General features: G+C 43.6%; 1 protein-coding gene across 1 annotated transcript in view; it reads left to right on the forward strand.

The window, feature by feature from the left end:
• GRK3 (G protein-coupled receptor kinase 3) overlaps positions 1–16,344 on the forward strand; it is a 163,133-nt gene that overhangs the window by 139,357 nt on the left and 7,432 nt on the right. The window contains exons 16-20 of the mRNA XM_021666189.2: positions 2,918–2,984; positions 4,381–4,476; positions 7,961–8,123; positions 11,754–11,890; positions 14,979–15,092. Coding sequence (XP_021521864.1) covers positions 2,918–2,984; positions 4,381–4,476; positions 7,961–8,123; positions 11,754–11,890; positions 14,979–15,092 — 577 coding nt within the window. The remainder of the gene's footprint in view (positions 1–2,917; positions 2,985–4,380; positions 4,477–7,960; positions 8,124–11,753; positions 11,891–14,978; positions 15,093–16,344) is intronic.

Here is a 16,344-nt window from a genome sequence, read left to right on the forward strand (position 1 = left end):
TGGGTGTGCATGTGTGTGCAGGTGTGCTGCTCAAAGCCACAGGGTCCATGCCCAGAGCTCCAGTCCTGTGTCCCAGCCCCCAGCCACACACACTGTGTTTGCTGGAGTTCAGCACACTGGCTCCATCCTTAGGGCAGTAGCTCTGCCCTGCTTTGCTGTCAGTCACTGTCCCTGTGTCAGCACCCACTCTTGTCTGCTGATGGCCCTCCCTCTCTCTCTTGCATGGTGGACTTTTTTTTTTTTAATGTTTATTTTTACTTGTATTTTTATTTTTTTTTTATGGAGTCTTACTCTATTGCCCAGGCTGAAGTGCAGTGGTGCCATCTTCTTAGCTCACTGCAACCTCCGTCTCCTGGGTTCAAGTGATTCTCCTGCCTCAGCTTCCTGAGTAGCTGGGACTACAGGTGCTCGCCACCACGCTCAGCTAATTTTTGTATTTTTAGTAGAGATGAGGTTTTGCCATGTTGGCCAGAACTGGTCTCAAACTCCTGACCTCAAGTGATCTGCCCACCTTGGCCTTCCAAAGTGCTGAGATTACAGGCATGAGCCACCAGGTCCAGCCTATTTTGGTCTTTTAAAAAGAGACAGTGTCTCACTCTGTCACCTTGGCTGGAGTGCAATGGCACAATCATAGCTCACTGCAGCCCCAAACTCCTGGGCTCAAGTAATCCTTTGGCCTCAGCCTCCTGAGTAGCTGGGACCACAGGCCCATATCACCATGCCTGGCTAACATTTTTTTTTTTGATAGAGAAGGGATCTTGCTTTGCTCCCCAGATGGGTCTTGAATTCCTGGCCTCAAGTGATCTTCCCCTCTTGGCCCCCAAAGAGCTAGGATTACAGGCATGAGCCACCGTGCCTGGCTCCTGTGGTGGGTTTATATCTCCATGTTCCTTTCCTGCCATTTCAGTGGTTGTTGAGAAGGTGTGAAGTTGCCTGCTTGCACCCAATCACAGGCTTGAACCAGAAGCATTCTTTCTGGGGCGTTTCTAATTGCTTGGATATATGCAAGTAAACTTCTTACTTAGCTTACCACATTTAATGTGTGGACAACAATGGGCACAACATGGAACCCAATAAGAAAATCACCGAAGTGTTTCCAGTAAAAATGCACAAGGATGCGCTCTGACTCGGATCCCATTCCTTCATTCAGTGTCTGTTTTCTGGGCACACACTGATGCTACCCGTGAAGTGGCAGAGGCAGTGCCCATGGTAGGGATGGCCCCTGCCGCCTTGGAGCTCCTGCTGTGGGAAAGCCACGGTGTGGAAACATCAAGTAAGATGGGTCCAGATGGTGAGAAGTACCTGTGTGGGGGATGAGGCCTGGGGAGGAACACTCCAGGTGGAGCGGTCAGCAAGGGAGGACTTCCAGGTAGAATCAGCAAAGCCCGTTCTCCTAGGCACTGGGTTCGGTAATAAATGCAAAGCCTAACTTTGGAGAGTTTTGAGCAGAGGAGTGGTGAGTTCATTGAAGAAGATGATTTGGGCACTGTATGAAGTAGGGTGGGGCTGCAGGTGGGCAGGACTAGAGGTCAAAGGAAGAGGCATTAGAGCAACTCAGGCAGGAGGTCCTCCGTGTTTTTGGCGGGGCGTCTATCATCCCTTCCCTGCCCACAAATGCCAGGAGCACCCTGAGCAGAAACACCAGCCCTAAGTGAGAGTCTCGGGAGGATGGGAGGTGGTAGGAAGTAGTCAGGTCTGGGACTGGCCAAGGGGTGGCTGTGCAGCCGGAGGGAAGGGAAGAATCCAGGACCATCCTGGCTGGGCCGTGAGGGAGCAGTGCGGAGAGGGCTGCGTCAGCCCCGCCTGCGTCCTCTGAGTGGGCTGTGGAGTAGGAGTGGCCTGAACAAGGGTGAGGGTTGGTGCTTGGGGTGCAGATTTAGGAGTCCTATAAAGGCACTCCAGCTCCTGGGCAGGGCAAGATGCCCCAGGGACTGACTACAGAAGGGCCCAGAGAACCAACCCTGAGCTCTTTGACAAGATGTGGAGAAAGAGCAAGTGAATGAATGGCACATGCTGGGGGTGCCACTGTCCCACGCAGGCTTCTCCTTGGAGTGTGCAACTTTTTTGTTGTTGTTTCTGGAGACATATTCTCACTGTCATCCAAGATGGAGTGCAATGGCGCGATCTTGGCTCATTGCGACCTCCGCCTCACGGGTTCAAGCAATTCTTCTGCCTCAGCCTCCCAAGTAGCTGGGACTACAGGTGCACGCCACCACGATCAGCTAATTTTTTTGTATTTTAGTAGAGACGGGGTTTCACTATGTTACCCAGGCTGATCTCGAAATCCTGAGCTCAGGCAATCCACCCGCCTTGGCCTCCCAAAGTGCTAGGATTACAGGTGTGAGCCACCATGCCTGGCCAACTTTTGCTCTGGGTACTCCGAGTTTTAATCATGACCTTAGAGAAAACTTGTTTCTTCAATTTATAAAGGGTTTTGGTATACATTGTATTATTAGATCTCTAGTTTGCTTCTGAGTAAATGTGGTGCTTGACATTCCTGTCATTTTCCTATGATATTATCTATTGTGAGGTGTAGATATTTGCCGTAAATTTCTTTAATGTGTAGATATCTAGTTTAATTCTTATTTCAGTTATGTTCTCATGACTATAGAATTATTGTATGTATGCATGCCTGTATGTATATATATCTGTGAAAATTTCTAGGTTATATTAAACTGTAATAACTATCCCAAATAAATGATCCTATGGGATAATATTCCCAGGTGCTGCATGCAGTATTCTAAACATCATAGCATTCCTCATGTTGCTTTGAAGAAACCATATTTATTTGCTTTCTTAAAAAAAAAAAAAATGGAAATACTTGTTCCCCTGTGTTGTTAACAGCAGACAGTTTTGCACAATATTTCTTATATTTCCAAATGCATACTTACCACTGTTACGACTCTTTCTCCTCCAGCTCACAGGAAGTAAAAGAGCACAGCTTTTTCAAAGGTATTGACTGGCAGCATGTCTACTTACAAAAGGTACTCACCCCCTCTGGGACTCTACCTTGGGTACCGCCGCCCTTACACGCTCGTCTCTGTCTCTGGCTTCCTGGCTCTGTGTCCCCAGGATCCCCACCACCCACCTACCCTGGCATTCTGTGTCCACAGTGCTCTGTCACCCAAGAGTTACCATGTAGCCCATTCCCTTTGGGGCACCCTCTCACTCTTCATTTCCCTAACAGAAACATTTTGAAAATGTCTCCTGTATCAGCTAATAAAAGGTAAAATGGAGCTATTATCTAGCTAATTCAAATGCACATATAATTGAGGCTTTTTTAGTGTGTGCTCATCTTCTCGAATTCTTATCTCAGTATGTGACTATTTTTACATAGATCTCCATAAACTGTACACGAAACTTCTTCCATAAACGGATGTCTGTTTTCTGGCTTCATACTACGCAATTTAAGAATTAGCATGATTTTATATCAGCATAATTTCCTTCCCTTATTTTAAGCTCATTACATTTGCATTGATACAGGAAACACCCCAAATTCAATTTTTAGAAAAATGTTGATGATCAGCCTTAGGGTTTTTTTTTTTTTTTTTTTTTGCATGAACTCAGGCTGCAGAGAAATGATTATTTTCTGTAGTAAAGAGAGACTTATCTGTTAGTCCTGCTGAGTTAGATTTTGACCTCCGGTTCAGTTAACATTTACGTCGAGATATTTGCAGATGTGGACTGCTCCCTCTAGGCCCCGTTGCCTATTGTGGCTTCAGCAAGCTGAAGGTGTTGTTGCGTCCTCTGAGAGAATGTGCTTTCCTAAGCCGAGCTGGACTGATATGCAGGCCTGAGATTAGGTTATATTTGAAAATTATTTAAGCTTTCGGCCATGAGTCCTATTTTTCTTTAATTTGTTTAAAATTCAGGGCCTCCCTTTGGGGCTATTCAGTGCAAAGGCTTTTATACGAAATACGAAATGTGATTTGTTACAATCTTGAATGAAATGCTGCACAGCGTGGCTGAGCGTGGTGGCTCACACCTGTAATCCCAGCACTTTGGGAGACCGAGACGGGTGGCTTATCTGAGGTCAGGAGTTCGAGACCAGCCTGGCCAACATGGCAAAACCCTGTCTCTACTAAAAATACAAAAATTAGCCGGTCGTGGTGGCACGCACCTGTAGTCCCAGCTACTCGGGAGGCCAAGGCAGGAGAATCGCTTGAACCCAGAAGGCAGAGGATGCAGTGAGCTGAGATCGCACTACTGCATTCCAGCCTGGGCGACAGAGCGAGACTCTGTCAAAGAAATTTTAAAGAAGAAATGCTTTACAATGTAGCATGCTGATACCTTGCACTGTGCTGTCTTTGTAGAATATTAGGTTGGGATGGGCCGTAAAGGTCATCTGATAAATGCACTATGCTTGTTTGCCTCTTCCAGTACCCCCCACCCTTGATTCCTCCCCGGGGAGAAGTCAATGCTGCTGATGCCTTTGATATTGGCTCATTTGATGAAGAGGATACCAAAGGCATTAAGGTACACATGCGATCATTGTTTTCTTTCTTTTTGGTTGGGGGGATTTCTGGTGGAAATCAAACTTAGTGGTTGTTTTAATATTGGGCTGTTGGTGGTATTTAACTTATAAATGAATATCAACATATTTGAAGAATGTGTAAGTTAAAGATCTAAATTACAGGCTTTGAAGGCTTTCTTCAGACTAATAATTTTATTTTTGACGAACTGCATGGTAAAATGTTTATTGATTTGGAATATGTGCGATCGAAATAAAACTTGCATTGTGCATGAAGCAGGAAAGACAACTGTGTGGTATCAAACATACTTCCCTAGTGCAGAAGGGCTGGCTGTCTGAATTCTAAGTTTTTAGATCTCCCCGTGTTAGGACGAAAGAGCAAACAGCATGAGTCATTTTGCATTTGTCAATCAAAGGTGAAATAATCACTGTTTTTTAATACAATCCTCTGCGTTTTTCATACTTTCGTTCATGTCGCTATTCCCCCAAGTAGAGACAAGACATAATTAGAGATGGTGAGTCATGAGAGAAGATCATCCTGTTTAAGATGCTGGGTCAAAGCCTATCACTACATCAAGCTCTCACCTACCCGCATGCTGGCAGCTTGCCCCTGGCTCTCCCCACTGCTCCCGGGCCTTCCCTGTTTCTTCTCAGCTGTCCCCATTTACACCCTTCTGATGCAAGCCCTCCTCGCTTTCCCCACCAAGGAGCTTCCTTTTCCAGAAGGCTGCAGCACTATTAAAACACACACCTCTCAGGTGTGAGTAAAAGAGTGACAAATAAAATGCAAGGGCCTGGCAGGAGCTATAATTAGAGACACGTGGGACTGGGACCAACTAGGCTATGGGACAGAAAAGGCAGAAGATGTGAGAATTGCGGGGAAGGAGAGCAGCTATCAGGAGCAGCATGTGGAGGCCAAGTGCATCTGGGAAACCAGTGGCATCTGGCCGGCGCTAGGGGCCCCGGGAGACGAGGGGCTGGGTCATGACGGTGATTGGGGTGTTCACGGGGCCAGCTTCTCAGGTGCTGGAGGTTAGGTGAAGGCAAAGTGCAGAGGGCCCAGGCCACAGGGCTGTGAGGATTGCTGACCAACTGCGAGACACCCTTCTGTGGTCTGGAGCAGCGGCTGGGGTCAGCATTGAGACCGATGCCTAGACCTGTGCACCGCCAGGCATCGTCTGTAGCCTGAACCGTTGTTACCATTGATGTGGGGTATATGAGTATACAGCAGCGCTTTGGGGAACAACCCACTTACAAAGGTATTTAAAGAATGTACTGCTGTCACAATAGAATTTTTTCACCTGCTGTACTACTATCTATCAGAGTACTAAAAATAAAACTACTATTATGTGGGCGCCCATGAACATTTTTTGATGTTAAAAAGAGATTATCATACTTAAAAATGTGGTAAACCAAGATCCAGGCTTTGGAGTCAGAAAGACTGGGCTGGGATCTGCCATTAGCGGAGTGAATGTGGGCCATTCTGTAACCTCTCAGGTCTTGGTTTGCTCACCTGTAAAGGGGGGATTTCATTGCCAGGCTTTCTCTAAGGATAAATAGGTGGCCTGCTGAAGGCTACAGGCATATAGTCAATGCTTGACAAACTAGTAGCTTCTACTATTATGTGTTGGTTCTTCCTGAGCAAGAAGTCGTATCTGGTAGGGAATCAGCGGTAAACAAGAAGCCCAGGTCCCGCCCCTGTGATGGCTGAGTCTAGCAGGAAAGGCAGAGGAGTGCCTTTTAAGAAACTATCTTGTAAAAACAGCCCAAATAACACATTTCCTTTAAAAGGGAGGGGGAAACCTCACATCATGTAAACATAAGTTGTCTTCTTTAAAAAAATTCATTTTCAGCAATGTGGGCTCAGTTCATAAAGATCAAGTCTTTCTGAAATTATAGGCAGTAGGACAGTTTGTCTGTAAAACAGAGCTGGCTGTTTCAGAATAGCTACCTGGGCAAGGAGCGTGCTTTGACTCTTTACCAGACTGTTCAGAACCTGTCCCTGTGTGCCTGATCACAGGTGCTCATCAGGCTTTGGGGTCTTCAATAGCCCATCACTCACATACACACAGGCACCTCCAGTCCCATTCAGAGCAATTGAGGGGTTCAGTTATGGTCTTAGATTGAATGTCTGAAGAAAACAAAGTGGAAAGGCTCTACAGGTCAAGGTGACCTCAAAATCAATAGATTATTATAATAGATCAGACTGGATGGAGTGGGCCCCAGATTGGGATGTGGGATGCAGCCTCTGCTGCAAGGGAGTTATTTGCTAAGGGAGTGTGTGCAAGGGCCTTCACCTCCTTGGGCTTTCTTGCCCGTCTCAGTATTTTGCCTGTTATGATACCCACCCCTGCTTATCTCTCAAAGAGTAAGCAAATCAAGTCTCTAAGGAGGTCTGTACTTCTAAGGCAAGCATGTTTTTATCAGAAGGACTGCTAGTATTTCTGCCATAAAAATGTAGCTCAGATGCATAAAACCATTTACTTTGCTCATGTTCAAAGTGCAGCCTTACCTAGAGGGCAGAATGAAGAATTTTGAGTAACAGTTTGGAAGAAAAATGCTCCCATTAAGTGTAATTTTTGTTACAGCAACTCTTTTTTTTTTTTGAGACGGAGTCTTGCTCTGTCGCCAGGCTGTAGTGCAGTGGCGCAATCTAGGCTCACTGCAACCTCCGCCTCCTAGGTTCAAGCGATTGTTTCGCCTCAGCCTCCCGAGTAGCTGGGACCACAGGCATGCGCCACCATGCCTGGCTAATTTTTGTATTTTTAGTAGAGATGGGGTTTCACCATGTTGGCCAGAATGGTCTCGATCTCTTGACCTCATGATCCGCCCACCTCGGCCTCCCGAAGTGTTGAGATTACAGGTGTGAGCCACCGCACCCAGCCCTACAGCAACTCTTAAAGGCTCCATTGCCTAAACTCCCCATGTATCTCGAGCTTTCTTATACATGAATATGATGTTAAACTTTAAGTAGTTGGAAGGTTCATGGAATTCATAGGAAGCTCAGCCTCATTTACCTTTGGTTTTTCTGACTTTTCAGATTAATCGAAGGTAGGTTCAAAAGCCCTCTTGGCTTCTGCCTTGTATAACTGTTTCTAAAACTGTAGGAAGTTTTCCCACTTACAGAAACAAAATATCCTTACCATAATTGAAATTTTAGTTTATCGTCAGAATCTTTTCCTACTTGAAGTAAAACCTGGTCTGTGAGTTTTCATTGGCAAACATGTCATGAAGTTAGCATAGAAGGTTGGGCTGACCGTAGCTGATCTGTGGCTGAAACTGAAGTGGTGATCAGTTCTGTTTGTGGATGCTGATTGCTTGGGTTGTCATTAGCAGAGATTTATGACAACTAATAACCTGCCTCCAAATGATTGCTGCTGCCATCTTCCTATATATAGTTATGATAGCGTCACCATGAATGTGGCACCGTGGACTCTTACCTTTGTAAGTATATTAATCAGAAATATCTTGACTTCTTAAAATAATCAGCTGCTTGATTGCGACCAAGAACTCTACAAGAACTTCCCTCTGGTCATCTCTGAACGCTGGCAGCAAGAGGTCACGGAAACCGTTTACGAAGCAGTAAATGCAGACGCAGATAAAATTGAGGCCAGAAAGAGAGCTAAAAATAAGCAGCTTGGCCACGAAGAAGGTAACAGAGCTAACGTGTCTCAATACATTTCTCATGCAGTGAATTTTCAGAATTTCTTGTAAAGCTGAAAAAATATTTGGGTCGTAAGGTATTTTCCAGTCGAGAAGAAAGCAGTGCCATAAATTGTTTCAGTTTGCTCTGGCTTGGAAGAGCTCAGGCCAGTATTTCAAAGTCTTCAGTCTATGGAGACAGGCAGCCGGGTTTCTTTAGAATGCCCTTTTATCTTGGAGTGCCTGGGGACTAGTTCAGAGGTTTTTTCTTGTACATCAAGTATGGCAGTGTCAGGAGTGGGGCTGGTGTCACTGGGGTGTGCCCTGTGCAGTCATCTGGGCACCTGACTCAGTTTAGGGCACTGTTGTCATCACCTTGAGACTCTTAGTCATTTTTGAACAAGGGGCCTGCGTTTCATTTTGCACTGGGGGCCAAGAAGTATGTAGCCAGTCCTGGCGAGGATCTTGTCACTTGTTAAGAGAGGTAAATGTCTCCCATTCAGGTACTAACCAGGCCCAACCCTGCTTAGCTTCCAAGATCAGGTGAGATCGGGCGTGTTCAGGGTGGTGTGGCCGTAGACAACAGAGGTAAATGTATAAAGACGTTCATATTACAAATAGCCTTTTACAAATTGCCAAACCAGGCCGGGGTGCAGTGGCTCACGTCTGTAATCCTAGTGCTTCAGGAGACTGAGGCAGAAGGATCAGTTGAGTCCAGAAGTCCGAGACCAGCCTGGGCAACATGGTGAAACCTCATCTCTAGAAAAAATAAAAATTAGCCAGGTGTGGTGGCATGTGCCTGTAGTCCCAGTGACTAGGGGGCCGAAATGGGAGGATCACTTGAGCCCAGGAGGTCGTCTGCAGCGAGCTGAGATTGTGCCACTGCACTCCAGCCTGGGTGACACAGAGAGAAGCTGTCTCACACACAAAAAAACCAAAATTGCCAAACTGTGTTTTTATGTAAATAATCGGATACCCTACTAAATATAACATTAAATAGGAAACATAAATTTTAAATAAGTCATTCTTGATTCACTGAATATGGTTACTCTTGGTTTTTCTACGATTTCATGAATTGTGGATAATTAAATTTATTGTAGTTGATGATTATGGTGAGATATAATTTCACTTTCCCTCTGAGCAAATCCCTTTCGAGGTTAACCTTATATAACAAGAATGACCAGAAACTCTTTCACTCTATTAACAGGTTACTTTGGTGGCAGCATCTTGGTATAGGGTTCCTTGGTCTTATCTGACAGTTTCTCTGTGGCATTTAAAGTGTCTTTGATTCTGGATGACTTACTCTGTACATAAAAGTTGCTGGAATGCACCAGGTGAATCCTGCATTCTTTTAACTGTGCTTACCTCAATTCTGCAGGGACACACAACCTTTGTTTGTAAGCTATTCTTTAGAGAACAGGTCCATTGTGATCACACTGGGCTGTGTTTGCCACAGCAGATTTTACACAGGAAACTGAATCAAGGTGGACTTGCTCAAGGGAGTGTCTTGATGTCACTAGAATCTTCATGAATTGGATCCAGAACTATATATATAAATATATATTTCTATATATATCTTCATAAGCGTGTTCAAGTGTACCCTTTTAGTTAGATATGTAATTAGAAAGTTTAGCAAATCAATGAATTTATCTTCATATTTTAGTAATTTGTGCATAAGTAGGTCTTGGCTGACAATCTCAGAGGTCACCTTTCTAGAAAAATATAGTCTAGGCTTAGATTCCTGAACGAAAAAAAAAAAAAATTATAACACATTCGGCCCTCCACGTCTGCAGGTTCCGCATCTGTGGATTTGACCAACCATGATCAAAGATATCTGGAGAAAAACAATAAGAATAATAATACAATAATAAAAAATGCAAATAAAAGCTCTACAGCAGGGATTCCCAACCCCACGGGTGGATGGCCAGTTAGGAACTGGGCCGGCAGCAGGAGGTGCGTGGTGGGCGAGACAGCGTAACCACCTGAGCTCCGCCTGTCAGATCAGCAGCGGCGTTAGATTCTTAAAGGAGCACATAAACCCTATTGGGAACTGTGCATGTGAGGGATCTAGGTTACGTGCCCCTTAGAGAATCAAATGCCTGATGATCTGAAGTAGAACAGTTTCAACCCAAAACCATTCTCCCACCCCTGTCTGTGGAAAAATTGTCTTCCATGACACCAGTCTCTGGTACCAGAAAGATTGGTAACCCCTGCAGTACAGGATAACAACTATTTCCATAGCATTTACGCTGTGTTAGGTAGTATAGGTCAACTAGAGGTGATTTAAAATTTGTGGGAGGATGTATGTAGGTTCTATGCAAATACTATGCCATTTTATATTGAGGACTTGAACATCTACTGATTTTGGTATCTGCTAAGGTCCTGGAACCTATCCCTTGTGGATACCAAGGGATGCCTCTACTCATATTTTAAATAGATTTTGGAAATGCAAGCACTTTTCAGTAAAAACGACAACTCCATGCTTCGCCATCACCACTGACCCTCCCTGACCCTCTCTCTCCTTTGCACTTTTTCTGCTTGTCTCCAAATGACCCAGCATGGGTTTTCCTTGTTTACTTAGGGTCTGAAACACTCAGTAGATTGTAAGTTCTCTAAAGTGGGGGTTTTTGTCTCTTTTGTTCTCTGCTGAACCCAGAATATCTGGAACATGCCCAACACCTGGGCATTCATGTGATACTTGTTGAAGAAATGAGTGAGTGAGTAAGTGATTTTGGCACAATCACCAAAGCCTTTAATCTAGACTTTAAAATTAACCTTTTTTTTTTTTGAGATGGAGTCTCACTTTTTGCCCAGGCTGGAGTGCAATGGCGCCATCTGAGCTCACCACAACCTCCACCTCCTGGGTTCAAGGCATTCTCCTGCCTCAGCCTCCTGAGTAGCTGGAACTACAGGCATGTGCCTCCACGTCTGGCTAATTTTTTGTATTTTTAGTAGAGACGGGGTTTCACGTGTTAGCCAGGATGGTCTCAATCTCCTGACCTCGTAATCCACCCACTTCAGCCTCTCAAAGTGCTGGGATTACAGATGTGAGCTACCACACTCAAGACCGCCCCCCTCCCAACTTAAAAAAAAATAGACACAGTACTTCACTATAAAAATGTAATCAGGACTCAACAATGTGTGTGAATTGTCTCTATACATAACCATATATATTTGAGGAATAAACCTAACATTAAGCTGAGGAATGAACCATTTTTGATTCCCACTCTATTATTATTTTTAAGATTAAAGGGGGAATCCTAACCCCACATAAAGGCAAAGGTACTTTGGGGATAGCTTGACTTTAAATACTCTCTATTCTCCAATTCTCATCATACATAATGAAAAGAGTTTGGAAACTAACTTTTGCCCTCCCAGAGCGATCCATGGACGTCATGGATTTATCGGCATATTGTGAAGCAGCTATTTACTATGTGAGCAGAGAGAGCTGCAGAACCCTCTGATTTTTAGATCCCCAGTGCATGTGCATTTAAAACGAAAACCATGACTTCTGTAATGTGCTATATTTATAGAAACCTCCTTTTCCCAAAAAGTATGTTGTTCTTTTTTTAGAGAATAATGCTGCTATGACATTTTGTTTCAGAGCCTGTTTAACTCCTAGTTATTTTGTATTCCTCAGATTACGCTCTGGGGAAGGACTGTATTATGCACGGGTACATGCTGAAACTGGGAAACCCATTTCTGACTCAGTGGCAGCGTCGCTATTTTTACCTCTTTCCAAATAGACTTGAATGGAGAGGAGAGGGAGAGTCCCGGGTAAGTCTAAGGCAGTCTCACCCAGCATGTCTCCCAGTATGTACAATGGCATATGCTGATTTCATGTTGCTTTCATGTTTTATAAAATATCCTCCAGAACTCTGTGTATCTGTTTTACTGGTGTACATGAGATGGTAGTGTGCATGCTTTAACTTCTTTTAAACTTTCAAGTCAACTCCAAGTCAAGGGGGAGCTTTGTAATATCTAAAAATAGAACATGTTTTTTGGTGAGGTCAGAAGCACCACATCATCAGATGGATTTGAAGAAGGCTGGAGAGCAGGTAGGTGGATCTAAAAAGAAAAGACAAGCTGGACTTTGAAGTCAGACAGACGCGTTCGGATCGCTGCTGGGTGTCTCTGGGACTCTGAGCACGTCACATTGACTCTCTCAGCCTCCGTTGTCTCCTCTGTGAAATGAGGGAATGAAAATCCTAACAACAGCAGTCAGCCCTCCATAGCTGCAGCTCCTCATCCTGGGATGCAAGCAACCAAGGAGAGAAAATATTTGGGAAAAAAATAAAAAATAACAATACAACGAGAAAAACTAATACAAATAAAAAACAATACAGTCCAACAACTATTTACATAGCATTTATGTTAGAGGTGATTTAAAGCATACAGGGGAATGTGTGAAGGTTATATGCAAATACAATACCATTTTATGGCAGCAACTTGAGCATCTGTGGATTTTGGTATTCTCAGGGAGGTCCTGGAACCAGTCCCCCATGGATATCAAGGGATGACTGTACTGTAATTTTTGCATGTTTATCTGAGGTCAAGTGTTGAAAAAAAAAAACAACCAAAAAAACTCCATTTGTTTCGGAACCTTTGAGCATCCAACCCTCATTTTATAAAGAGGAAAACAGGCTTAGAGGGGAAAGTCTGCCACCCCAAAACACAACTGGACAGTTAGGAGGTGGAAGGGTGACTCAGACCGGGTCTCCCTGTATCCTGAGTCTCTCCATTGTACAGCCTCTCCTAGTTGGTGTAAGGTCTGTTCTCGCCGAGGATAAAATGAAGAAACTGAGGCCAGCACGAAAATAATCCAATGCAAAGGAATTTATTCAGCCTCCCGGGTGAGGTTCTGTGGTCCGACAGGAGGGGCCAGAGAAGTTGCATGGACTCCTCTCAGATGTGGGGTTTTATATGGAGTGAGGGAGCTAGATTGGTTGTGGGAGAGCAGGACTGCTATTGGGTAAGTTACAAGCCTTTACCTAGGACTTGGCTTGTTGTTGGTTGGAATTACTCGGCTGCTATTGGTTGTTAAGACTCGGCTGCTATTGGTTGTTAAGAGGCTAAGGTTACAAGACCTCGTTTGCATACTGGGCTCTTTAAGGGAAGGTCAGGCTGTGCGAGCATGGGAGAAGGGAACAAGCCTGAGCATGTCTGAGCTTGCCTGAGCTCGTCCGGGCTTGTCCGAGCTTTTGAAAAAAAGGTGGGGGGTGTGCGTCCATGCTCCCGGCGAGGCAACAGGCCTTACAGTTGGCTCAAATAAAATGTCCCAGGCCATGACACTTGGCACAGAGGTGAGGTCACCAAAAGATACTCCCTGTGTGTTCACCTTGTTGGGAATTTGTCGGTGGATCATAGGATAGCAAGATGTGGCTGCCCTCTAAGACCCTTTCCAGAGCTAATGTTCACGAACAAGATAGAAAGAAATTTCCAATCCACACAGTACCTTTCAGCAAATCAGGCAGCATTTATTAAGCGCCTACTGTGTGAGGAGCCCAAGGCTTGTCACCAATGAAAGAGCCAACCCTGGCAGAAGGCATCTTTTTTGTTTTTGATGGGGAGCCTGATGAGTCATTGTAGGCAGGGTAATGTTCCTACACATTCGGAACATTGTTTATGTGTTGTATATACTGGAATACCGCCCATCAGTTCTCCAGGGATCAGAAGTGTGGACAAGGCACCTAGATCTCATGTATTTGGCTTTAGGCTGTATTTTTACAGCCCAAAATACAGCTGTATTTTACTATCAGCACAGTTTTCATTCAACTACGAATGATTACAATTGCATATCACTCCATTTCTTTGAAAAGAAACAAGATCTTCCCACCATCACTCCTGCCATAGAAGTTATTTTTGAAAAATTAGAATCTAGGATCTTACTTCCAATTAATAAGATTCTTTTGGGGACCCTGAATTGTAACTCAGGGCTGGAAGGCATCACAATAGCTCCCCAAAGCTCAGCGTATTTCCAGGTGATGAGTGGACCTGGGCATATGATACATTTATTATGCCACCCACTGGCATGTCACTATTGTGCACATTAAAAAGAAATCACTCCACTTTTCAGGATGTTTGAAAACTTTAAAAAAAACTTACCTTTGTTTAATATTGGATGCAGTAAATGAGCTTGGTTTTAAAAGATGCAACACTGAGTGTTCTATTTGAGTACCTACATAATATGCATAAGCACATTTGTAAGTCTAAGTAAGGAAAAAGAAAACCTGAGTAGTTATCCGGGTGTCGTTTCTCAATCAAGATTCCTGGAGTATTTATATAAAAACAAAAAGAAAAACAAAAACATCAAATGGTAAGGAACTCATGACACCAAAGCATTCACCTTAAGAAATAATGCTATAGACCTAGTATTGACAATCTTTTAAGGAAACCATCTCTATTTATAATATCATTGGAATACTATCAAAATACTGTTAGCTTGCAAGCTGACATCACTAAACATTTGCTGAGTTGCTGCCTTAAAAATGAACTACACACCTTTGGCTCACAGAAATCATATGTGGCCATCTTGCTTCCTCACAACTTTATTGATAGAATTTATAGGAGTGTGTCATACAGCAGTGCTTGTGTTTCATCATCATTCAAGATCAGTTCTGTGTGGAGATAACAGCTTTGCTGTTTTTCCTTAGTGAAACATTGCTTTCTCTGCCGTTTTCCTTGAAACGTTAAAAGTTGTGTGTGTTCCTTTACAGCCATTTTGCCCTTACTTCTGGAATATCATCAAAGAAAGAAAAATGGATGCCTTTTCTTTTTTTACTTGTTCTAACTTGGTAGTTTTTGGTGTTGCTACCTAAGAAATCACAAAATAATTTGAATTTTGAATTTCTGTTTTTACGGTTAGCAAAATTTACTGACGATGGAACAGATTCTCTCTGTGGAAGAAACTCAAATTAAAGACAAAAAATGCATTTTGTTCAGAATAAAAGGAGGGAAGCAATTTGTCTTGCAATGTGAGGTGAGTTTTTATTTATTTTTTCTTAGGTGAATGTTAGAATAATTAATTCAGCAAAGTTGGATGCCTGGCTATAAAACATTTTCTTACACCATGTCTTATCACTTGCAACTTATAAACTTAGTAAGAAAGCCTCGAGGTGTACAAGATTTTCAACAAATTAATCGGCTTTTTTCTTTTTTTGAGACAGAGTCTGGCTCTGTCACCCAGGCTAGAGGGCAGTGGCGCGATCTCAGCTCACTGCAACCTCCACCTCCTGGGTACAAACGATTCTCCTGCCTCAGCCTCCCAAGTTGCTGGGATTACAGGCACCTGCCACCACACTAATTTTTGTATTTTTAGTAAATACAAATACACAGCTAATTTTTGTATTTTTAGTAAAGACTGGGTTTCACTGTGTTGGCTAGTCTGGTCTTGAACTCCTGACCTCATGATCCACCTGCCTCGGCCTCCCAAAGTGCTGGGATTACAAGTGTGAGCCACTGCACCCAGCCTAATCGTTATTTTTGAAAAAGGGAAATATTATTAGAAAATGGCAGGAGGGCCAGGTGCGGTTGCTCACACCTGTAATCCCAGCACTTTGGGAGGCCGAGGCAAGCAGATCACGAGGTCAAGAGATCGAGACCATCCTGGCCATAGTGAAACCCCATCTCTACTAAAAATACAAAAATTAGCCAGGCGTGGTGGCGCGCGCCTGTGGTCCCAGCTACTCGAGAGGCTGAGGCGGAACAATTGCTTGAACCCAGGAGGCAGAAGTTGCAGTGAGCTGAGATTGCGCCACTGCACTCCAGCCTGGTAACAGAGCAAGACTCCATCTCAAAAAAAAAAAAAAGAAAGAAAGAAAGAAAATGGCAGGAGGGCGTACGTGAAATAATGTGATTACCCTGTCTGGAAAATCTGCTCAGTATTTAATGGGGCCTAAAATTGTATTTGTTCTATAACTTTGAAGATTTTTCAGCATGTTTGAAGTTAAGCTTTCTATATTTAGATAATTATAAAATGGCAAACTGAAATGCCATCTACTCTTACGGGAAATGTCGTCTTTCTTTTCCTCGAGGTTGCATTCTATCACAAATTTCATTCCTGGACACTTTGTGACTGGAGTACTAGTGTGTGTGTGGTTTAAGAGAGCATATTTAGAGAAATAAACAAGTATTAGATGCAAAACATTATTTTTAGTAACCTCATGACTACATTACATACATGAATATATATTTAAATTTTTTTTAAATTTGTCAAAACTTTTCCCCCTATA

The sequence above is a fragment of the Aotus nancymaae genome, unplaced genomic scaffold (genome assembly GCF_030222135.1).
Source record: "Aotus nancymaae isolate 86718 unplaced genomic scaffold, 86718_ANA_hifiasm-v0.15.2.pri h1tg000076l, whole genome shotgun sequence".
In the NCBI taxonomy this organism is placed as follows: Eukaryota; Metazoa; Chordata; class Mammalia; order Primates; family Aotidae; genus Aotus; species Aotus nancymaae.